This window comes from Cetorhinus maximus, chromosome 13 (assembly GCF_964194155.1).
Source record: "Cetorhinus maximus chromosome 13, sCetMax3.hap1.1, whole genome shotgun sequence".
NCBI classification, from domain to species: domain Eukaryota; kingdom Metazoa; phylum Chordata; class Chondrichthyes; order Lamniformes; family Cetorhinidae; genus Cetorhinus; species Cetorhinus maximus.
Window position 1 is genome coordinate 112988502 of NC_135891.1, and position 25181 is coordinate 113013682.

At 43.7% G+C, this 25181-nt stretch overlaps 1 protein-coding gene across 1 annotated transcript; it reads left to right on the forward strand.

Moving 5' to 3' along the window:
- Positions 1–1844: 1844 nt before the first annotated feature.
- Positions 1845–20158, forward strand: LOC144688322 (spindlin-1-like; the record flags this gene model as incomplete). The annotated part of the gene is made up of 3 exons (XM_078554752.1): positions 1845–2106; positions 8152–8385; positions 19503–20158. Coding segments are annotated over 3 exons (696 nt in total), but the record flags the coding sequence as incomplete, so codon positions are not given.
- Between the last annotated feature and the right edge of the window lie 5023 nt (positions 20159–25181).

Consider the following 25181-nt stretch of genomic DNA (forward strand, 5'->3'; position numbering starts at 1 on the left):
ACTGCATGATGCCCATGCACCCAATTACTTGACTCCCTACAATCTGAGAAGCAACGCAATAGTCTTGGCAAAATAAAGATGCATCGTGGTCACCGTCCAGCATATGGATTAATTAACCTAGGAGCCATTATGCAAGTAATGCATGCTTTGAACAGACACAGGAGACCCACCAGTGTGTACACATTGAAGTATTCAGGACTTCAAAGTGGTGCAGAAGCATTTAATGTGTCAACATATACGTTGGTTATAGACTTGCTTTTGTGCATTATTTGCTGATCGAATTTCTGTCAGTACCTTCATTGAAGCTAAAATCCCGCTTGATTAAGAGAATAGAAGTCGGTGCATAGCCTGCATTAGAAGTGATGTGTTTAGGAACATTTCGACAAGAGTAGGCCATTCAGCCCCTTGAGCCAGTTTCACCATTTGGTTAGATTGTAACTGACTTGTACCTCCACCTCCTTTACATACCTTTCATTCGTATCTTCCGACACCTTTACCTGACAAAAACATATTGATTAAATTTGTCTAGAAAGTTTTAATTGACCCAGCACCCACTTTCTTTTGGGAGGGATCCATATTTCGACTATCCTTTGTGGGGAGAAGTTCCTCACTTTGAATAGCCTGGCTCGAATGTTAAGATTATCCATCACGCTATTAGAAATTAAGTTTTGCAGTTTCGTGCTATTTGGAGGTATACTTGAAAGAGTCTTCGATCCACGCTGATTTGGCTCAAAAGCCAATGCAAGTTATGTCTCTTGATCTGATCAAACAAGATTACCTGTTTGCCAGTGGCCTGGGAATATGCAGAGTGGGCCAGCAACTTCTGTTCCATCTACCTGCATGCTTGCCCCACAGTGCTGCAAGGGGGCAGGTGCATGGGATAGATTTTACATCGGTAGTGGGAGGTGGCTAATCTAACCAGCAGGTTCACAGGTCATTAAATGGAGCATTGCAGGTTAACCATGTCAGCAGTGGATAGTTCTCTCCCCTCTGAATCAGAGGTCGGGAGTTCAGGACCCACTCCAGAGAGTTGAGCACAGAAATCAAGGCTGCCCGTCCGGTGTGGTACCGAGCTGCACTCCTGGAGACACCTTCTTTTGGCTGCAACGTTAAACGTCTTCCATTTCAGGTACACGTAAAAGATCCACACGGGATCTTAGCATCGAATAGTTACAGCACAGAAGGAGGCCATTCAGTCCATTGTGCCTGTTCTGATACTCCGCAGGAGCAATTCACCTAGTGTCACTCCCCCACCTTTTCCCTATAGCCCTGTGTTTTTTTCCTTTTCAGATAACCTTAAAAAAAGAGAAATGAAAAAGTGAGCTGATAGGGGTCTTTAAGGTTACAAAGGGGTCCAATGGTGTAGATGTAGAGAAGATGTTTCTACTGTGGAGAAGTCCAAAATGAGAGGCCTTAAATATAGGATAGTCACTAATAAATCCAATAAGGAATTCAGGCGAAACTTCTCAGAATGGTTAGAATATAGAACTTACTACCACAAGGAGTAGTGGTGATGAATGTTATGGATTATTTAAGGGGAAGCAAAATGAGTACATGAGGGAGAAAAGAATATTAGAATATGTTGATAGCTTAAGATGAAGTAAGGTGGGAGGAGGCTTCAAGCCTAGGTGGCCTGTTTCTGTGTTGAATTCTATGTAGGATGCAAGCCTCATAAACCCAGCTGAGTTGGCAAGGCTGCCAGCTGTTAGAAGTTGGGCCCTGATGTCAATACAGTAAAGGTACTTCAAGAAGCTTTGGGTGATTGTTCCAATGCACTTGGTCTCCTGGTAAAGAAGGTGTGATAAAATGGAATCAATCAAAATTATTATTGTTTTTGTTGTGTTTTAACTTCAAGGAAGCGTACCAAAGCAGATTCAAGTGACCCAGTTGCCTATAAACAGCGCAGTATTGTTGGCAGTAAAGTGCAGCATGGATGGAGGGAGAAGTCGGGAGTGGTTACCCAGTGGAAGGGCACAGTGCTGGACCAGCTGCCAGTTAACCCCTCGCTCTTCTTGGTCAAGTATGATGAATTCGACTGTGTGTACGGGATCGAACTTTTCAAAGATGAGAGAGTCTCAAGTCTTGAAATTCTGCCCGATAAAAGCGGTAAGTCAATCATTGCTGGCCTACAGTTTTATCTTTGTTTTTGTGCACTTTTACTTTATGCGTGCACGCGCAATTAAACCCAAGCAGCTTCAAAAACTCTGCTGCCCATATAGGTTCAAAACATTTGTAAAGCCTACAACAACAGCAGCAACAACTTGCTTTCATACAGCTCCTTCAACGTAGTAAAACATCCCAAGACGCTTTACAGAAGCGTTGGCAAACAAAACTTGATGCCGAGTCAGTTAGGACAATAGTAGGACAGGTGACCGACAGCTTAAGGAGCATCTTCAAGGAGGCGGCGGGTAGAGGAAGTTCCAGAGAGCTGTGCTCCAAACCCAAAGTGAACTTGCACAAATTTCCACAAATGTTCACTATTGTTGGAGAGACCCCTGATAACACTTTTAAAATACACCAGATGTCTGGTGATCTCCATTATACTTGTACTCTGGATTCATATCCAGAGTGAGTTTGCAATATTAGTTAAATATAAAAGATGGCTGTTAACCACTGTTAGCAAATTAAAACCTCCTCCAAGTCTTCAGTACCTTACTTTTAAGATTTGCATTAGTGTGGCGTAAAGCAATGCAAATCTGGACATTCTGAACTGAAATTTACAAGTCCCATCTGTACGCTCTGTCAGTTGATTTAATTTAAGATCTGGTTCACATATCTGATGCTGCGTCTTACAGTAACCCCTGGAGAGGGGTGGGAGAGTGCAATGACAAATCACCATTGGGTGAGTCATGGTTGACATTTTATACAGTAGCTATGCTCCATTCTGTGTTAAATAAGATTGAATTACCTGTTGGTACCTTCCATTTTGTGCTTTTCGTAATTGTAGAGCTTAATGTGAGTCATTACAGTTTTGAGTACTGTTTCAGAGACTGAAACTAAATAGAGTTCAGCACAGATATCTGTGGTGATGGAGCGTTCAGTCACTATCGTTTGGTTTTTTTAAATTTGTTTTTCCTCCTGACAATTTGCTCCATCCTCATGCCCTTCTTCCTTATGCCACCACTGCTAACCTGGCCAAGAATAGGTAACTTGCTACAGCGCAGTGCTAGAACATGAAATCAGTATCATGCCAGATGTTACATTTACCCACTGAGCCATAAAGAGACATTGTGTGTGTGTGAACTTGTACTTAACACAGAAGACAGATAGATGATGACAGTTTCCACAGGCCAGCTAAAGCTTCCACTGTCCTTATGGGTGGAGGTTAGCGTGCCATGGTATACAATCAATCCATTACATTGTTAATGGAAATATGAAATGCCTCATATCCTCTAGTTCCCTGTGAGATGGACAAATAACAAACACGTAGCAGGCCACTTGGCTCAGCATATAAACTGAATTGAGAGAAAAACGCAACAGAATTTACTGGAGTTCAGAACTTACTGTCCTGCAAGTAAGACACGGCTGTGCCCAGCTGTGATTGCCCATATGCAAAATAGCCTCTTGACACTTGGTGTCTTAGCTTACACAAGGCCACTCGTCCCTGCTTCCAGTGGGTTGCCAGCACCTACAGAGCTGCATCCCGAGAAAGCCAACAACTTCAGGAAAGGAAATGGCTCAGCAAAATCCACTTTATTAAACTCACTTGCATAACTATTGCAAACTGTTTCCAATGATGGAAGGGTTGATGACCAGAGGGTGTAGATTTAAGGTGATTGACCACAGAACTAGAGATGACGTGACTTTTTTTTTTTGCACAGCCAGTGGTTAGGATTGGAAAAGTCAGAGTCATAGAGGTCCACAGCACAGGAAAAGGCCTTTTGGCCCATCGAGTCTGCGCTGGTCAAACAATCACCTAACTATTCTAATCCCATTTTCTAGCACAAGGCCCATAGCCCTGGATTCCATGGCATCGCAAGTGCGCATCCAAATACTTCTTAAATGTTATAAGAGTTCCTGCCTCTACCACCCTTTCAGGCAGTGAGTTCCAGATTCCCACCACTCTCTGGGTGAAAAAATTCTTCCTCACATTTCCTCTAAGCCTCCTGTCCCTTGCCTTTAATCTATACTCCCTGGCTATTGATCCCCCCACCAAGGGGAAAAGTTTCTCCCTGTCTACCCTATCTATGCCCCTCATAATTTTATACACCTCAATCATGTCCCCCCTCAATCTCCTCTGCTCCAAGGAAAATAACCCCAGTATATCCAATCTCTCCTCATAACTAAAACTCTCCAGTCCAGGCAACATCCTGGTAAATCTCCTCTGCACTCTCTCCCTAGTGCAATCACATCCTTCCTATAATGCGTATTCCAGAACTGCACACAATACCCTAGCTGTGGCCTAACCAGCGTTTTATATAGTTCCAGCATAACCTCCCTGCCCTAAATTCTGCACCTCAGCTAATAAAGGCAAGTATCCCATATGCCTTTCTAACCACCTTATCTACCTGTCCTGCTACCTTAAGGGACCGGTGGACATGCACACCAAGGTCCCTCTGATCCTCAGTACTTCCCAGGGTCCTATCTTTCATCTTGTATTCCCGTGCCTTGTTTGTCCTGCCCAAGTGCATCACCTCACACTTATTCGTATTAAATTCCATTTGCCAATGGTCAGCCCAACTGACCAGTCCTACTATATCCTTCTGTAATGTAAGACTATCCTCCTCACTATTTACCACCCAACCAATTTTTGTGTCATCCGCGAACTTGCTGATCAACCCTCCTACATTCAAGTCTAAATCGTTAATATATACCACAAACAGCAAGGGATAGGCATCCAGTCGAGAAAACACCCCTCGACCGTCACCATCTGCTTCCTGCCACTCGGCCAATTCTGGATCCAATTTGTCAAATTGCCTTGGATCCCATGGGCTCTTACCTTCGTTATCAGTCTCCCATGCGGAACCTTATCAAAAGCCTTGCTGAAGTCCAAGTAGACTACGTCAAATGCATTGCCCTCATCTACACACCTGGTCACCTCTTCGAAAAATTCAATCAAATTGATCAGACATGACCTCCCCTTAACAAAACCATGCTGACTGTCCTTGATTAATCTCTCCCTCTCCAAGTGTAGATTAATTCTGTCCCTCAGAATTGCTTCCATTAGTTTCTCCACCACTGAGGTTAGACTGGCTGGCCTGGAGTTCCCTGTTTTATCCCTTCCTCCCTTCTTGAATAACGGTACCACATTGGCTGTCCTCCAGTCCTCTAGCACCTCTCCTGTGGCCAGAGAGTTATTGAAAATTATTGCCCCTGCTTGTCTCCTCCCTTGCCTCACTCAACAGCCTGGGATACATTTCATTCAGGCCTGGAGATTTATCTACTTTTAAGCCTGCCAGACCACTAAGAACCTCCTCTCTTTCTATGCTAATTTCTTTAATTATATCACAGTTTTCTGCCTGATTTCCATACCCACGTCATCCCTCTCACTTGTGAACACCAACACAAAGTATTCATTTAGAACCCTACCTACGTCTTCCGGCTCAACACACACATTATTACCACAATGTCCTTAATGGGCCCTAATCTTTCCCTAGTTATCCTCTTCCTCTTAATGTACTTGTAAAATAACTTTGGATTTTCCTTTATTTTACCTGCCAATGTTTTTTCATGCCCGCTTTTTGCTCTCCTAATTTCCTTTTTAAGTTCCCCCCCTACACATTCTATACTCCTCTAGGGCTTCCGCTGTTTTGAGCCCTCGGTATCTGCCATAAGCCTCCCTTTTTCTCTTTATCCAATCCTGTATATCCCTCGACATCCAGGGTTCCCTGGGTTTGTTGGTCCCACCCTATATCTTCACTGGAATATGTTGGCCCTGTACTCTCCCTATTTCCTCCTTGAATGAGTCCCACTGCTCTGAACGAAATTTACCTAAAAGTGGCTGCTCCCAGTCCACTCTCGCCAAATCATATCTGATATTATTAAAATCGGCGTTCCCCCAATTTAGAACTCTGATTTCTGGCCCATCCTTATCCTTTTCCATAACAACCTTGAATCTAATGGAGTTATGATCTCTATCTGTAAAATGCTCCCCTACTGATACCTCTACCACTTGCCCAGCTTCATTCCCTAAAATTAAGTCCAGCACCTCTCTTGTAGGACCTTTTATATACTGGTTTAAAAAGCTCTTCTGGATGCATTTTAAGAATTCCGCTCCCTCTAAACCTATCACACTATGACTAACCCAGTTAATGCTGGGGAAGTTGAAATCCCCCACCATTACTACCCTATTATTTTTACACTTCCCTGAAATTTGCCTACATATCAGCACTTCTATTTCTCTCTGACTGTTTGGAGGCCTATAATACACTCCCAGCAATGTGATTGCTCTTTTTTTGTTTTTCAGTTCTACCCATATGGCTTCATTTGAGGAGCCTTGAAAGATGTCATCCCTCCTTACTGCTGTAATTGATTCCTTGATCAATATTACGATACCTCCTCCTCTTTTACCTCCTCCCCTGTCTTGCCTGAAGACCCCATATCCTGGAATATTGAGCTACCAATCCTGCGTGCCCCCCCCCCCCCCCCCCCCCTCAACCATGTCTCTGTGACAGCAGTGACATCATACTTCCATGTGTTAATTTGTGCCTTCAACTCATCTGCCATATTTGTCAGAATCCTTGCATTAAAATAAATACCATCCAACCTTGTCAAACTCCATTGTACCTTAACTGGCCTATAATTTTTATGCCTTCCAGACTCACTTGCTATTTCTTCTAATTTTGGCTGTGCATCTCCCCCTACTGAACCTCCTCTCAGGATCCCATTCCCCTGCCAAGTTAATTTAAACCCACCCCAACAGCACTAGCAAATCTCCCCACAAGGATGTTGGTCCCATTCTGGTTCAGGTGCAACCCATCCACCTTGTACAGGTCCCACCACCCCCAGAAACGGTCCCAATGTCCCAGAAATCTAAAGCCCTCCCTCCTGCACCATCTCTCCAGCCACGCATTCATCTGGACTAACCTCCTATTTCTATACTCACTAGTGCGTGGCACTGGAAGTAATCCAGGGATTACTACCATTGAGGTCCTGTTTTTCAATCTGTTTTCTAGCTCCCTAAATTCTGCAAACAGGACCACATCCCTTTTACTACCTATGTTGTTGGTACCAATATGTACCACGATCTCTGTCTGTTTGCCCTCCCCCTTTAGAATGCCCTGCAGTCGTTCAGTGACATTCTTGGCCCTGGCACCAGGGAGTCAAGTCTATGGTCGCAGAAACGCCTGTCTGTTCCCCTTACTATTGAGTCTCCTACCACTATTGCTCTTCCTTCTGTTCCCCACCCCCTCCCACCCCGTGCAGCTGAGCCACTCACAGTGCCATGAGCGTGGCTGCACTCCCCAGAGGAACCATCACACTGACCATTTTCCAACACAGAAAAACGGTTCTTGAGTGAGATGCACCCTGGGGATTTCCTGACTATCTGCCTGACACCTTTCTTCTGACTGATGGTCACCCATTCCCTCTCCGTCTGTACTTCCGTAAGCTGTGGGGTGACCACGTCTAAAAACGTGCTATCCACGAAACTCTCAGCCTCGCGGACGCACCTCAGTGCCTCCAGCTGCCGCTCAAGCTCCAAACTCGGAGCTCAAGTAGCTGCAACTGGTGGCACTTCCTCCACACGTGGTCGGCCAGAACGCAAGGAGCATCTAGGACTTCCCACATATTGCAGGCGGTACATAACACTGGACTGAGCTGCCCTACCATGCCTCTAGTTAAAAAAAAACCCTTACTTTAAATACAGTAAAAAAAAAAGTTAAATTATTTATGTACTTTAAATAAAAACTAGAACTCTTACCTTTCCTTAGCTTAATCTATTTTAAACCGGAGAAAAAACACTTTTCCTTTTACCAAGAGCTCTGCCTGATAGGCTGGTGATTACAGATTCAATCGTAGTCTTTGAAAGGGGATTGGATAAATACTCGAAGGGAAAAAAAAGTTGCGAGGCTATGGAGAAAGGGCGGAGGAATGGGGGAAAAAGTGGATTGCTCTTCAAATGAACGAGCACAAACTCAGTGGGCCGAAAGGCCTCCTGCGCTGTACTATTCCATAACTGCGGATTGACTTGTGGTCCCTGCTTTCCAACAGGTCGAACAAAAATAATGGACGGTGATCTGGCAGAGCTCATAGTGGGAAAAGCGGTCGAACACATGTTTGAAAAGGACGACGGATCGAAGAACGAATGGCGGGGGATGGTATTAGCACGTGCGCCTGTCATGACTACATGGTATTATATCACATATGAAAAGGACCCTGTTCTGTATATGTACCAGCTACTGGAGGATTACAAAGAGGGAGATCTCCGTATCCTGCCAGATTCAGGTACATAATGTTCAGGTTTAGTTGTAAAATTGTACACTCAAGGCTAGGTGAATGTTTGCACAGTTCACCAGTTTCGTTTCAAGTGCAAGTTAAAATGCTGGTAACAACTCCGCGGTTCCAACAGTACCTGTGGAGAGAGAAACAGGAGTTGACATTTCGGGTCGATGACCTTTAGTTTCAACCACACCCTGTTTTTGGAATATTTGGCTTAGGAGGCACCTCAGGTTTGTGCTAGTTACCATTGACTTCACTGAGTCTTAATTTACTGCCAGCGGTAAGCTAAACCATCCAGTTAAATATTAGCTGGAATGGTCAAGATTTTTCCCCTCGATTATCAGAATCGACGTGATTGATTTGAGAAGGCGGAGTGAGAGCACGCTGTTAGAGGATAACAATGGGCTAAAGAATACATGGCGGACCACACCTCTTGTAGATTGAAGTGGTTAAAGGATGATCCCCCTCAAAAAAAAAGGTGTCATTGAAGGCGTAATCACTGAGAGCTGTCATAAGGGCATGAGTCACCATTGTGAGTGTTGGGGGGGGTGGGAGGGGCAAGGACCTTCAAGCTTCTAATACCTGATGGTACAGAAAACAGCTGGAAAAGATCATCAGACCGAAGCATTTTGCAATTGAGAAGTTTGCTCAATGTTAATGGAATGGAGGGAAGTCACAGATTTGGGAGAAAAAAGCCTCTTTCATAGACTGAAGAACCATTTGCAGAACTGATGCATCTTCAGAAGCATCCTATCGTCTGACTCTGCTCCCGGTTTGGGTAAGTCACAGAATTTTGTTTGTGTTAATCTTTTAGAGTAAACGATATCCGCAAAATCTTCTAATAACTGTATGCCAGACAGTCCGCAGTAAAGCCTGTGCCGAGGCCAAAGTTACATTGTCCTCTGCTCATAGTGTATGTTGTGCTGTAAAACTAATTGGTGATTCTCTTGTCTTCCAAAACAGTTATTGTGTCAAAAACATTGGCAGTTTGCGCATAGTCCAAAGGCCAGTCTCTTTTATGTCTTCCACAGATGATTCTGGTTGCACCCAGTTAGCCCATAGCTGAATTGGCATATCAGAGAAGACCAATGGTGATATTGAGGATGACGACAACTATGAACACAGCTCAGCTGCTGAAGATCTGGGCCCTGCACACTGCAAATTATGCTGCTAAGCTGCTAGTGGACCTCATTCCTGTGCCAGAGGATCTCCTGTGGGGGTGGCGGGGGGGTGGGGGGAGTCCTGTTCCGTGGCACAGAACAGACCAGCAAGCCTGCTGCCAAAAGTGAACATGCCCGCCTCAGTGCAGACACAGATTTTCAGTCTGGTTTGAGAGATTCCAGGCCGCTGGAGGAATCTGTTTGCACCATGCATGCTGCTGGTCAAAATACCTGCCACCCCGGTAATGGAGACTGAGCCACGGTGGTATTTTCTACTGTGCCAGTTTGGGCAAGCACAGTTGATGGAGAAGGTTAGCTTTCCAGCTGATCCGATCATCCTGTTGGCAATAAGCCTGTGGAACTCATACTTGCTACGCCCTCTACTGCCATAAAAAGGTTGTGCAGAGCTGGTGGGAATAGAACCTGCAACTCCTGGCTTGTCACCACACCCAGGGTTAGACCCAGAGGAGAATCTTACACATTAATGGGTCCTCCCTTTTCTTAAAAAAAGAGACTATAAATATTTTAAGGTGGAAGGCCTGTTAAAATTGGTCCTTTTGATGCTTCAGAGGTGAGTTCCATTTCTTTAAGCTACAGAGACCTGAAAAACTCCAAGGTGCATTCATAATCTGTGCATTAGCTGATCTCAATTGGCCACTGCACCCTTTGGTTAGGGAAGGATAAGGCTGGCATTGATTCTACTCGGAATTGCTGTTTAGTGAAGCACATATCTGATCGAGTGACAGTGAGGGTAAAACTCGGCTATAACCCCTTCTGGTGCCAAGGCCCATGCATGAATATTGGATACTTGAGCAGTACCCCAGTGAGGGTGATAATAAATTGTGGAAAGAAATTGTCCCCAAGTGTACACGACAATCTTTTGACATATATCTGCATGTGAGTAACAGTGCCAAGAGCCATTCTCAGCTGTTGATTTTGGGCCTCCTTAAAACGCTGGAGGGGGAAATAAATTTAACCTATTAAAGCAGGGTGCACAAGAAGTATTTAGATATTCACTTGCATGGCCAAAGCCTCCAGGGCGATGGGCCAAGCGCTGGAAAATGGGATTAGTGTAGTCAGATCTTTGTTGACTGGCGCAGACACGATGGGCCGAATGTCCTCCTTGTGTGCTGTAAACGTCTGTGTGCATGGTGCATGTCCTGTTCAGAATCTGTAAAGGTACAATTAGTGCCAATTAGCCTTGAGGAATGTACCCTCAGTTTGATTCCCATGTTGCACAATCGTTGTTTTTCAATCACTGCCTATAACCTTGCCAAGTCCTTTCCATTCTTTCAGCCCTTCTCTTTCGTAATCTGCTATGTCCCCTTGATTAAACTGTATTCCCGATGGCCTGAGGTGGTGCTGTAAGGCTTGTCAAATTTTGTCTGAAACCTCAGCTTTTCTGCCCGCATGCAAGGCGATTGTGATCCAACAGAGGGCGCTGGTAAGAAGTGACTGAAGCATTCTGGGAGAAGTCACCGCAGCCACTGTGACTCAGGAGGTAATCGAGGAGAAGGACTCTTGCACTCAACAGGAGGAAGAGCATCCAACAGAGGGTGCTGGTGAGAAGTGACTGAAGCATTCTGGGAGAAGTCACCGCGGCCACTGCGACTCAGGAGGTAATCGAGGAGAAGGACTCTTGCACTCAACAGGAGGAAGAGCATCCAACAGAGGGTGCTGGTGAGAAGTGACTGAAACATTCTGGGAGAAGTCACCGCGACTCAGGAGGGAATTGAGGAGGACCCACTGTCAAAGAACGGAATAGCCCCAAACATTACATTGCTGTAGTGTTTCCATCCCTCCCTCCTCCTCAAATCTAAAAAAAAAGAGAGGAAGAGGCAGTGCCTTCAGGAGTGCACCAGACCTGTGAGGGACACTCTTCTGAAAGTGGATTTTAAAGAAAAAGCAGCTGATTGGTGTGTAAATCCTGGGAGCAGACTCGGAGGGAGGAGCACCGGAGCGGTGAGTATAGATCTAGCTTACCTCGGGGATTCGCAGCCTTGTCTCCAGGGAGCAGACTCGGAGGGAGGAGCACCAGAGCGGTGACCTCGGGGCACAGAGTAACTGAAGCCAAAACTAAAAAAGTGACATCACAGGAAAGCTGTGACCTGATTGGTTGGTAGGAAATCTGCACCAAATTTGAAAAAAAAAACACTGCAAAGCTAATTAATAAATTAATTATATAAGTCGCGATGGCTGGGCAGGTGATGTGCTGTAGCTGTATGATGTGGGAGCTGGCAGATCCCATTGCGAGCCGCAGTGACCACATCTGCAGCAAGTGTTGGTTGCTGGAGGAACTCCGGCTCAGAATTGATGAGCTGGAGTCCGAGCTCCGGACGCTGCGGCACATTCGGGAGAGGGAGAGTTACCTGGACACTTTGTTTCAGGAGGCGGTCACACCCGGTAGATTAAGTACCTCAAGTTCGGTCAGGGTCAGCAGGGTGTGACTGCAAGTGAGGCAGGTAGAGGGATCCTGTGTTCAGGAACAGAGGAGCCTCAGCTCTTGACCTTGTCCAACAGGTGCGAGGTACTTGCTCCCTGTGTGGATGAGGAACAGGGCTGTAGGGAGGATGAGCCAGCTGACCACGGCACCGTGGCACAGGAGGCCATTCAAGATGGGGGAGCAAAAAGACAAGTGGTAGTTGTAGGGGATTCTATAATTAGGGGAATTGATAGCATCCTTTGTAAGCAGGATCGAGAGTCCCGCATGGTATGTTGCCTGCCCGGTGCCAGGGTGAGGGACATCTCTGACCGGCTTGAAAGGATATTGGAGGGGGAGGATCCAGTTGTTGTTGTCCACGTCGGGACAAATAACATAGGTAAGACTAGGAAAGAGGACCTGTTTGGGGATTATCAGGAATTAGGAACTAAATTAAAGAACAGGTCCTCAAGGGTTATAATCTCCGGATTACTACCTGAGCCACGTGCAAATTGGCATAGGGGCGCGAGAATAAGGGAAGTAAACACGTGGCTAAAGGAGTGGTGCGGGAAAGAGGGGTTCCATTTCATGGGGCACTGGCATCAGTTTTGGAACAGAAGGGATCTGTACCGTTGGGACGGTCTCCACCTGAACCGATCTGGGACCAATGTTCTAGCAAAAAGGGTAAATAGGGTGGTCAACAGGACTTTAAACTAGAAGGGGGGGGGGGGGGGGGGAAGGGTAAAACTCCAAGAAGTATGACTAATGGGGAAAAAAGCAGCAGGTTAGCATGTGGGGAGGTGGATTCAACTTCATGGAAAATTATGAAAAAACTGAAAAGAAAGGAGAGCCCAGGAGAGGCTATTAAAGTCCCCAGAACACGAAATAGGACAGAGTGTTTGGAAAGGGCTAGGAATCTAACTTCAAGCACATCAGATAAAGGGACGACAATGAGAAAGGGGACGGGAAATACAGGACTGAAGGCGTTGTATCTGAATGCACGCAGTATACGAAATAAGGTAAATGAGCTTGTGGCGCAGATTGAAATTGGCAGATATGATGTGGTGGGCATCACGGAGACATGGCTGCAAGGGGATCAGGACTGGGAGCTAAATATCCAAGGATATACATCCTATTGAAAAGATAAGCAGGTTGGCAGAGGGGGTGGGGTTGCTTTGTTAGCAAGAAATGAAATTAAATCAATAGCAAGAAATGACGTAGGGTCAGATGATGTAGAATCTGTGTGGGTAGAGTTGAGGAACCGCAAAGGTAAAAAAACCACAATGGGAGTTATGTACAGGCCTCCGAACAGTAGTCAGGATGTGGGGCACAAGATACACCAGGAGATAGAAAAGGCGTGTAAGAAAGGCATGGTTACAGTGATCATGGGGGATTTCAATATGCTGGTAGACTGGGAAAATCAGGTTGGTAGTGGATCCCAAGAAAGGGAATTTGTAGAATGTCTACAAGATGGCTTTTTGGAGCAGCTTGTGGTGGAGCCCACTAGGGAACAGGCAATTCTAGATTTAGTGATGTGTAATGAGGCAGATTTGATAAGGGAGCTTAAGGTGAAGGAACCCTTAGGAGGAAGTGACCATAATATGATAGAATTTACCATGCAATTTGAGAGGAAAAAGCTGGAATCAGATGTAACGGTATTACAGTTGAATAAAGGCAACTACAGAGGCATGAGGGAGGAGCTGGCCAGAATTGACTGGGAGATGAGCCTAGTAGGAAAGACAGTGGAACAGCAATGGCAGGAGTTTCTGGGAGTAATTTGGGAGACACAGCAAAAATTCATCCCTAGGAAGAAGAAGCATACTAAAGGGAGGACGAGGCAACCATGGCTGACAAGGGAAGTCAGGGACAGCATAAAAGCTAAAGAGAAAGCATACAATGCGGCGAAGAGCAGTAGGAAACCAGGGGATTGGAAAGCCTACAAATCCCAACAGAGGACAACTAAAAAAGAAATAAGGAGGGAGAAGATTAAATATGAGAGTAAACTAGCCAGTAATATAAAAGAAGATTGCAAGAGTTTTTTTTAGATACATAAAGGGTAAGAGAGAGGCAAAAGTGGACATTGGGCCGCTGGAAAATGACGCTGGAGAAGTAGTAGTGGGGAGCAAAGAAATGGCGGAGGAACTGAATAGGTACTTTGCGTCAGTCTTCACGGTGTAAGACATGAGTAACATCCTCAAAGTTCAAGAGAGTCGGGGGGCAGAGGTGAGTATGGTGGCCATTACCAAGGAGAAGGTGCTAGGAAAACTGAAAGGTCTGAAGGTGGATAAATCACCTGGGCCAGATGGATTACACCCCAGAGTTCTGAAGGAGATGGCTGAAGAGATAGTGGAGGTGTTAGTGGTGATCTTTCAGGAATCACTGGAGTCAGTGAGGGTCCCAGAGGACTGAAAAATCGCTAATGTAACCCCCCCTGTTTAAGAAGGGAGTGAGGCAAAAGACAGGAAATTACAGGCTGATTATCCTGACCTCGGTCGTTGGTAAGATTTTAGAGTCCATTATTAAGGATGAGATTTCAGAATACTTGGAAGTGCATGATAAAATAGGGCAAAGTCAGCATGGTTTCATCAAGGGGAGGTCATGCCTGACAAATCTGTTAGAATTCTTTGAGGAGGTAACGAGTAGGTTAGACAAAGGAGAGCCAATGGATGTTATCTACTTGGACTTCCAGAAGGCCTTTGACAAGGTGCCGCACAGGAGGCTGCTCAGTAAGATAAGAGCCCATGGTGTTAGAGGCAAGGTACTAGCATGGATAGAAGATTGGCTGTCTGGCAGGAGGCAGAGAGTGGGGAAAAGGGGGTCCTTCTTAGGATGGCGGCCGGTGACTAGTGGAGTTCCGCAGGGGTCAGTGTTGGGACCACAACTTTTCACTTTATACATTAATGATCTAGATGAAGGAACTGAGGGCATCCTGGCTAAGTTTGCAGATGATACAAAGATAGGTGGAGGAACAGGTAGTATTGAGGAGGCAGGGAGGCTGCAGAAGGATTTGGACAGGTTGGGAGAATGGGCAAAGAAGTGGCAGATGGAATATAACGTGGGGAAGTGTGAGGTCATGCACTTTGGTAGGAAGAATAGAGGCATAGACTATTTTCTAAATGGGGAGAGAATTCAGAAATCTGGAGTGCAAAGGGACTTGGGAGTCCTAGCCCAGGATTCTCTAAGGTTAACTTGCAGGTTGAGTCGGTAGTTCAGAAGGCAAATACAATGTTGGCATTTATTTGGAGAGGACTAGAATATAAAAGCAGGGATGTGCTGCTGAGGCTTTATAAGGCTCTGGTCAGACCACATTTAGAATATTGTGAGCAATTTTGGGCCCCGTATCTCAGGAAGGATGTGCTGGCCCTGGAGAGGGTCCAGAGGAGGTTCACGAGAATGATCCCAGGCATGAAAGGCTTAACATATTGGGAACGTTTGAGGACTCTGGGTCTATACTCAATGGAGTTTAGAAGGATGACGGGGGATCTGATTGAAACTAAGAATACTGAAAGGCCTGGATAGAGTGGACGTGGGGAAGATGTTTCCATTAGTAGGAGAGACTAGGACCCGAGGGCACAGCCTGAGAGTAAAGGGAAGACCTTTTAGAACAGAGACGAGGAGAAACTTCTTCAGCCAGAGAGTGGTGAATCTATGGAATTCATTGCCATAGAACGCTGTGGAGGCCAGGTCATTGAGTGTATTTAAGACTGAGATAGATAGGTTCTTGATTGGTAAGGGGATCAAAGGTTATGGGAAGAGGGCGGGAGAATGGGGTTGAGAAACTTATCAGCCATGATTGAATGGCGGAGCAGACTCGATGGGCCGAATGGCCTAATTTCTGCTCCTATGTCTTATGGTCTTATGGAAAAAGTAGAGCTAATGCTAGGTCCTTTAACAGCGATGGGAGCATCCGATAGCACTGAAGGCAACTTTGGATTCCTTCCGTACACTAATTGGTACACACTGTACGCCCCAACCATTTGCAAAGAGTTCTTTGCATGTACTGCCCATGCCATATGAAACTTGCAATCCAGTTGTCTATCACTGCATGATTCCTCTCGTACAAACCATTGCTGAATGGGCTCTTCGCCACAGTATGTGGAACTATGATGTTCAAGTTTTCTCACATCCTCAAATTCCTCATTCGCAAATTCCTCTCCATTATCCGTCAGGAATTTTGTTGGGTATTCCTAATCCAGTATCCACCCATTTCTCCATTACCTTATTGACAATGGCCCATTTGTCCTTTACCGTGTATTACAGTAGATATGGTGAAAAAGAAAGATTTAGCCTAACTACAAAGCGTAGCAAAAAAATACCCCCGATCCTTATCCCACACTTTTAAGTCCATTGCCAATGCATCATTAAATTCCCTGGCCAGTGGCAAACTCACAACAGGACATAGCGGTGTCCTTCGCTATTTAACACAGATGTCACATTGAGCCATAACTTGCTCAATAAGGTTGACATATTCTTTATCAACCACTCCAGTACGTCCCACAGTAGAGCTTTCAATTTTTGTGGCGCTGGATGTTTAAATTATCTATGGAACTTCCAAATAATCTTTTTGTCCGCCAAACCTTTATCCCCAGAAATTACCAAGAGAAATATCTGGCTTCCTTAATGGCAGACAGTGATGGCCTGCCCGAGTAAAACGTAGATCCACGGTTTTCCTGAACACAATCGCTCTGTCTTTCTCTGCGTCTAGCTTCATCTGTGCTTTTTTCAGTCGAAGGTCTGCTTAATAATAGAGGTATCTTGCTAGAGACCACATCAGTACTGGAGAAGCAACCTATCCCAGCTGTCTTGCAAGGGAGGACGACACTTTTCTGGAAGACGTTCGTGTGTTATCATCCCCAAACCTGAAGCGGGTAGAGCTTCCATACTCCTCAACTTCCCTCCGATCTGCCTCATAGAGAGACTCCAGGTAGCAGTTAAGCCAATCCACGTCACGCACTGTGGAAGTGCGATCGCTATCTAAAATTGTGCAGCTGAATGAATCAGCCATCAAAATACTCATCATCAGATCCAAGCTCCTAGTGACCAGCACAATTCCTTCATGGCAATCACCATCATCATTCTCAGCCTCGGAATTCTGTTTCATGCATTATTTCAAAAACGATTCTTTCGCTGTGGGCAATTCACTGCGTAATGATACTTAGAATCACACCGATTAACTATTCACGGTGCATTTCTCTGGTTCAAACGCCTACGGTCACCGTCCCAAACCCGTTTTTTGTCTCGACTCAGAAAATTTGCTAAAGGTGCTGCCATCTTCAGATCGACTATCTTTGTACTGGAACCTGTTCAATTGTCGATCTCGAAATTCAGCCACCATGGAATCCTCCATCCTTTGCTTTTCCGCAGAGTTGTCTATGTTTGATAGGAGGGTAGCTGGAAATGACTGTTTTTCCCCCAAAACTTTATTTAGGGAAGCAGCTATTTGGTCTAGGAGAGAGTCTTTCCCGTGGAATTGAACCTCCATCAACACCAAAAGTGTACCGACATGAGAAATGCAGGCACAATCGAGTAATTTAAGTGCCAATACAGGCTGCGTGACTTCAAGGTTAAATTTTTTTCAGTCTCTCATACCATTTATCAAAGTCCATAATATATTCCCCCATGGACTGATCATCTGTTTTCTTGACTCTATCAAAGGTTGACCATGCTTCTTAAGCCTCCAACAAATCACCCTTTTTGTAAAACTTATCCAAAGACTGTAATAGAAGAGCCAATCCTCTTCAGTATCCAAGTCATCCACATCCACTTCTAAAAATACTTCACCAGCAAAAAGTAAGATGAGGAGTAATGACAAAGCCAAAACTTGCTGCTGCTTTCAGGGTAATGAAGTAACCCGCGTCCACATCTCAACTTCATTTTAACCGTACTTGACATGGTTCCACCTCCGAAAAAAAAAGTCAGTGGATACTCAAAGCCTGAGATGTTGCAATGTCCTCCTGCCGTTCTCTGAGTTTGTCAGCAGCAGTATGCTTCTTTTACTGAGGATGGAGACAAAAAAATTCTTATTCAGCAACTAATCAAAGCTTAACAAAACCAAAGTTCATCCTCTGCTACCATGTTAATTCCAATAATTGTATATTGAGGAAGATTGCGTCTGAAGCTAGCCTGTACCTTAAACCATTTTATTTCCAAAACAGTAAAACAAAGTCTCAGACTCTCCCAGTTTCTTCCCCCCCCCCTTCTCCCTATTTACCAGCTGTCCCTATTTATATGCAAATTTTCCTCGCGCTAAATTAGCAAGCTTTATAATTTTTAATATGGAACGCTTCACGAATTTGCGTGTCATCCAATACCCATCATCCGTTTAACAATGTAATTGCCATTTAATAACATAATTGCCATTGGACCTTAATAATGTAATTAATAAGACATTGACACAGGCAGTAGAATTTCGGATGAGCTGAAGTTTATTGAAGGTGGAAGGTAAGACACTGGCCAGGAGAGCATTGGGATAGTTGTGTCTGGAGGAGACGAGGAATAGATGTGGGTTTTGGCAGCTGTTGAGCTGAAGTGTCTGCAAATGATTGTAATATTCATTTTTTGTATCAATGCATTTCGTGATACACGTTGTAAAAGTTGAACCTGATTGTATTTTTGTGTTGGTGATTTTGAAATGGTTTGAAATGTTGTTGAAGATATTTTGTGAATAAAGTATATTTTTGCAAAAAAAAAGCTGTAGAGCTGAAGTGGAAACGAGTGATTTTATGGAGCTCTTGATGATGGCGCAAATATGCTCATAATACTTTTCCCCACATAAAACAATACATGCAATATTACTACCTTATACCAACCATGGCACAGCTATACTCCATACACAGTCGCCTGCATGTGGAACCTGGTTTCATTGTAGGTTTGGCAAATTGGTTTTCCATTTTTAATTTCCTGTAGACAACATGATACCAAGGCACCTCTGGACTGATTTTCAAGAGCAGTATTGTGTGGAGGTTTGAACTGTGGTGCTTTTCACTTTTAGTCCACTAATTGTTGCAAGAAGTAATGTGTGTCTATGTATTCACCTGTAAACCATTTACTCAGGAAGCTTTCATTTTCACTTAGAATATTTGTATTCATCAATTAAGAAACTGCATAAAATTAGGCACATCAGATGATTCAGAAATGATGAACCCAGAGTATTTTTATATTGTAAGTCGGTCAAGTAGGGCAAGATGATAAAGATACAAATAGAAATTGGTGAAAAGTTAATTTAAGAGTGTATTTTTAAAAATCCTTTGAGTAAAGAATGACAAATGTTTGGAACAATGTAGGTTACTGGGGTCACAATACTTTCAAAATACATTCAGATCTAAAATTGGGTTAGCACTAGAGGGACTAGCTTGATGGAGAAACAAGGCTCTATTATGGTTTAATGATGTACTTAACTTGAATGTACTGTAACTAAAGGCAATAAGCAACCAATAATTATAAATACTGTTAATATTTGTTGATTGCAATAGACACCCCTTTAAAAACATAACCCCATTGCATTGTTTTGGATGTGATTTTAATTGTACATTTTCTTGTGATAGAGAACAAGCAAGTTTTGCCAACTGAGCCTGGTGAAGTGATCGAAAGTCTTGTGGGAAAACAGGTGGAATATGTCACAGAGGACAGCACAAAGAGAACGGGATTGGTGATTCACCAAGTGCAGGCTAAACCATCCGTCTATTTCATCAAGTTTGATGACGATTTTCACATTTATGTGTATGACTTGGTCAAAACTTCCTAGCTGCATGCAACGCTTGCCATTGCCTTCACTAAGAGATTTTTACTGTGAACTGTGAGCAGATCACTGAAGAGACTTGTGTTCTTTATGTTAGCCCTCCATGTGTTTATTTTTAAGACTTTGAAAGGTGAAATTTTACCCGTCTCCCTTTTATATCTCCGGCAATTGGTGCAGCATGGTGTTTGTCGTGCCTGCCATAGTGACCATTACAGCTTTCATGGTTATAACGCTGACTGTGAGGCCAAAGGAAAGGTCTTTCACTATACAGTTCTCTGGTCCCAGCACTATAGGACACCCTGTACCTACCTTGTGTGGATTGTCGGTTTCCGGTGAGATCTTTTTAGCTGGGAAGCCTCCTAGTGATGGAGCATCTTGCCTCGAGTGGGCAAATGTGACTATGGCCACTTTGGGCTACAGCAAGCACATTCCCAGTGGCTGAGTTTGGAAGGCCCCTTACTGAAAAAAATGGAAACCTTTGATATGATGATGGTACTGTGTTTGGTGGGGGTGGGGGGGTGGGGGGCGGGTGTGGTTTGCTGGTGCTTGATAAAGATTGACTAAATTGGATAGCAGAATCCTATTTTAAAAGTTGGTTGAAAAGATCCTGAATTATTTAAAGGATCCACGTTTGGTTTTAATATGTGGGGTTTATCTAAGACTGAAACTGTTTTCCAAATTATGACAAAGGAGTAAATTTAAAGAAACCATAGGACAAAGCTCTTGGGAAAGGAATTATGTGAAGGTACCCTTTTTTTAAAAACAAAATACGGCAGATTTCATGTTAACTGTTTTGTGACAATATTTTCTGATTTGCCGTGACCTCTGGCATGATCCACACAGTCAGTGGCTCCCTTACGATAGAGATTACCATGTAAAGCATTCATTTGTTATGACGCACTTTTTCTATGGCTCCATAGACCGCACATAAAGGTCTGCTGTGTGTTTGTGTGTACATGTGTGCATATGTGTGTGTCATATCTACCATACTCAGGCTAACAGAAAGAATATTGTCTCTTTGATGTGCAAACTTTGCAAAACTCATCAGATATCGAATCTGTTTTTATTTTATGTCTTCTGCTTTGTTTTACAAAAGTAAAGGCAAATAACTAAGTAGACCTTTGGACTTGATGGCCTTATTCCTTTCGAAGCAAAACTGGTCCATTTTTTCAGTCCCAGCTGTGTACTTCATTGTAGGAGTTGAGCTCTCCCATGTTTTATTGTTTCTGTTTTGAGTGTAACTAATATGGAAAGGGAGGAAGGTCCAGCATAAGGTTTCTCAAGGAGAATGGAAAAGGGCCTGTACCTGTCCTTGCCCATCAGAACCTAATGCTGTTGTAATAACTTAACTGCTGGCACTGCCATCAACCTAGATACCACCCCCTCATCCTGATTCCATTGCACCCCCACCTTCATAATTCCACAGTGGTCTCATTTGGATTTCATTGAAGCATAAAGGCAGACACTTGGAAATTTTCATACCATGTCCTCTTGAACTGTGAAAATGACCTAACAGTGACATTCTTTCTTGTCCTTTGTGCCGTATCTGAACTGAGGGGAAGTGCTGCGTTTACAGATTCTGTCAACAGCAGTGGTAATGCTGCAAAGAATTTGAGGTGGTTAATTAAAAGCATTGCCCAAGGAGGGTTATTAAAGGAATGCTAGCTTGGGTATGATTTTTCAGGTTTCTACCAGTACGCTGTACAATCCTGGCAATAACCACCACCTCAAGGGCAATTAGGGATGGGCAATAAATGCTGGCCCAGCCAGCGACACCCACATCCCATGAATGAATAAAAAAAACACTGCTTAGTGTGGGAAAATTGTCTACACTGTTGTGGAAAATAGTTCACTATATGTTCATTTTTTTTTTACAAGAGAATTTTTTTTCACTTCCCTGTTGATTTATAACCTTATTTTTTTAAAGCACGTCATAGTAGTTCTTACCGCTCTCTAGGGATGCCACCCAAAGTACACAATGCTAGGAGTTCATAGAGACAGGAAACCCTTAGATTCCTGCTGGTAGATGTTATGTTTCTAATTCCTGATGCACTTTTGTAAGACAGCTGGCTTTCTTGGGTGTACAGTGTGTTATCAGCTTAGGTTGAGGCGGATGAGAAGGAGGTGCAATGGCATTTGGCATTCATAGACTTTGGAATAGGTGGGATGACATTTAGCTTACCGCAGTCCCTGACAGAAAAGAGCAAAAGTTAGAGCTCATAGGAGAAAACAAATCTGCAAGAGAATGCAAGTAACTTTGGGTTATAGAGGCCCAACATTTTCTGATCAGTGTTTTAAATGTGTCTCAACACTGAGTGAAGAGTGAAGAAAGGATGGAAGTCTATCATGTGCACAAGGATGGGACCTCCTTTTTTTAAAAGGCTGGGGGGGAAAGTCACCACTCTGCTGTCAGATTATTTTTGCCTCGCCAACTCCCAACTTTTGTCACCCCTTCCAATGTATTGCACTGTCGGTCATTTACTAGCACATGTGGTACAGTGGCAAATTGATAGTTAAACAGTACCAGCGGTGAGCCTGTAACTGTAAAGGTGATATCAAGCGTACTTTCTTGGGCTACTCTTTAAACTTGGCAGCTTTGTTGAGCTGTGTGCTACTGGCGTAGATGCCAAAATGCTTTCAAGATATGTGTAAATAATTTTAAAATATGCAACACGTACAAAAGAAATATACTTGGTTATTGCTTTGTGTATGTAAAATGAGGTTTAGTTTGCTCTTTGCTGTTGGAGCTGGGAAGGCGCGTTACTTTATGTGCTGTGTTCATCACTCCACAAGCAATTGCTTTCCATATGAGTAACTTAAAAACCCTCTGCATGCTTTTTAACATAGTTCAACTAATTCTACACTACTCCGTCTTAAATATTTTTGCTGATATCGTGAGAAGAGAGAGTGACTCTGTTCACTGTACCTACATTCTGGGAAGTGTGTGGCAGCCAGAAAAGCAGATCCAATCCAATCTATGTTAACTTCTTTATACAGCAGCTATTATGAACACCATATTTTGGCCACCAGATTATTTGGCATCCTGAGGAAAACTTACTTAGCTGAATTTTCTTTGACGCCTAGCAATGTAATAATATATTAAAATAGGAAAGACACCTACAGACTACAATAATACCTTTTCTATGAAGTAGATTCACTTAAATGTTTTTGCAGTATATTCGCTGAAGCATTTAGTTAGTAACTGTTAGTAGCTATCAATGGGATAAGTTGTTTGGCACAATGTGGCATAACATCCTTTGAATTTGTCAACTTAACACTTTATTTGAAATAGAAACTGGAAATGCTGGCCTGGCAGCATCTGTGGAGAGAGAAAGAGTTAACGTTTCAAGTCTGTGACCTCTCATCAAACATATTTTCCTACATGAACGAGTCCTTGAATCTGCAGTTGAAAGGTTTTCCTTTCGGAAAGCTGCCAGAGGAGCAGGCAGGATTTGAGCCACTATGTTTGTCCATTTGGTTGTAATCAAATGTCTGCAGGAGAGTTTGAGGAAGTAGAGCTTTCTCCAATGCGTTTATGAGCTTGAATTATAAAATTGGAAAATGTGTATATTTCACCAGATTTTTTTTTTCCATCCAAACCTGGAGAAGTTATGGGCAAAAAAGTCTCATTATCATTCTCAGGATTTGAGTGTTGCTGGCAAGGCCAGCATTTATTGTCCATACCTAGTTCCCCTTGAAGAAGTAGTGGTGGGCTGTCGTCTTGATCAGCTGCAGTCAGGTTGGTGAGGATGCTTCCCCAGTGCTGTTAGGTAGGGAGTTCCAGAATTTTGACCTAGTGACAATGAAGGAATGCCGATATATATCCCAGTCAGGGCAGTGTGTGACCTGGAGATGATGGTGTTCCTATACTCCCCTGTCCTTCTGGGTCATGGAGGCAATGGATTCACTGGATGCTGCTGAAGAGCCCTTGGCAAATTCCTGCAGTGCATCTGCTAGATGATGTCCATTACAGCCAATGAACACTAGAGGTGGATGTTTAGGTTGGTGGATGAGGTGCCGATCAAGTGGACTACTTTGTCTTGGATGGTGCCAAGCTTAGTGAGTATTGTTGCATTTGCAACCATGCAGGCAAATGGAGAGTATTCAATCATAATCCTGCCTTGCGTCATGATAGATGGTTGGAGACGCTTTGGGGAATCAGGAAGTCGGTTACTCACTGCAGAATATCCAGCTACTCACCTGCTGTAGCAGCCATTGTTTTTATGTGGCTGGTCTAGTTGAGTTTCTGATCAATGGTGACACCCAGTATGTTGATAGTGGGGAACTCTGCAATGGTAATTGCATTGAGTGTGAAGGTGTGGTGGTTAGGTTTTCTCTTGTTGGAGATAGTCAGCGCCTGACGCTTGTGCAGCTCGATTGTTACTTGACACTTCTCAGCCAGCATGGTAACTATCCATTTAATTACATAACGTTTACGCTAGCAAGATAGATATTTCATTTTTTTAAAATCTAAAAGCAAATCACTCAAATGCAAAAGTCACACTGCAAGTTTGCAAATGGTAAAAAAAAAAATGCCAGAGGAACTTATAGCTTGAGTTTACAGTAATTAAAGCTTTTTATCGTCATGTGGGTTATAGCACTGCTGATCATGTACCTTATACATTAAATCAGCACTCTTCCTTGACCATCATTCTTTCATGCTCCTACTGCGACAGGTTAGCTTGCTGTGCATGTTTTCCTGTAAAATGTCACTCAACTCAGAATGTTGCCTTGAGTTCTGATGTTTGTACTATGTCGTTTGAGTGTCATTTTCCAATGGGTTGTAAAGCTGGCTTGTTTAGGCATTCAACATTAACCTTAATGAAAACTACACTGAACCTAATCTGACTAATAGCAAGATTACCTTCACAAATGGTGTGAAACAAGATTTCAGTAACTTTTTCTGCCCGTTTTAAGCAAGTACCTGCTACCCTTGACGGTGCTAGTTTGTTTTTCAAATAGATTAATTGATTGGCCAGCCCAGAGTGCCAGATTAGTTAAAATATGGTCCTGCACAGCCCTATAATGGGAATTCAGGGAGTGCCAGCAAAGGCTCCTGGAATTCCAAACTGATTCTATAAAATGAGAACTTTTAAAATGGAATTTTTTTTAAAAATTATCTCTAGAGCCTTGACTCACTAATTTATTGAGTAACCAGGGTTGGGGAGGGTAGGAGACAGCTTGACGTGTACCCAGATCACTAAAGGCCATAAGTGTGGGGAACCCGCTACCTTTAATTGGTGTGCCCTCATGTGACTCAAGCCGCATGCTCTGTGGTTGGTGTGTCAGCTGTGGCTTAGTGGGCAGCACTCTCACCTCTGAGTCAGAAGGTTGTAGGTTCAAGTCCCACTCCAGGGACTTGAGCACAAAATTCTAGGCTAACACTCCGGTGCAGTAATGAGAAAGTGCTACACTGTCAGAGGCCTTTTGCTTGAGAAATTAAACTAAAGCCTATCTCCCTTATTACTTCGGTGTGAAAGATCCC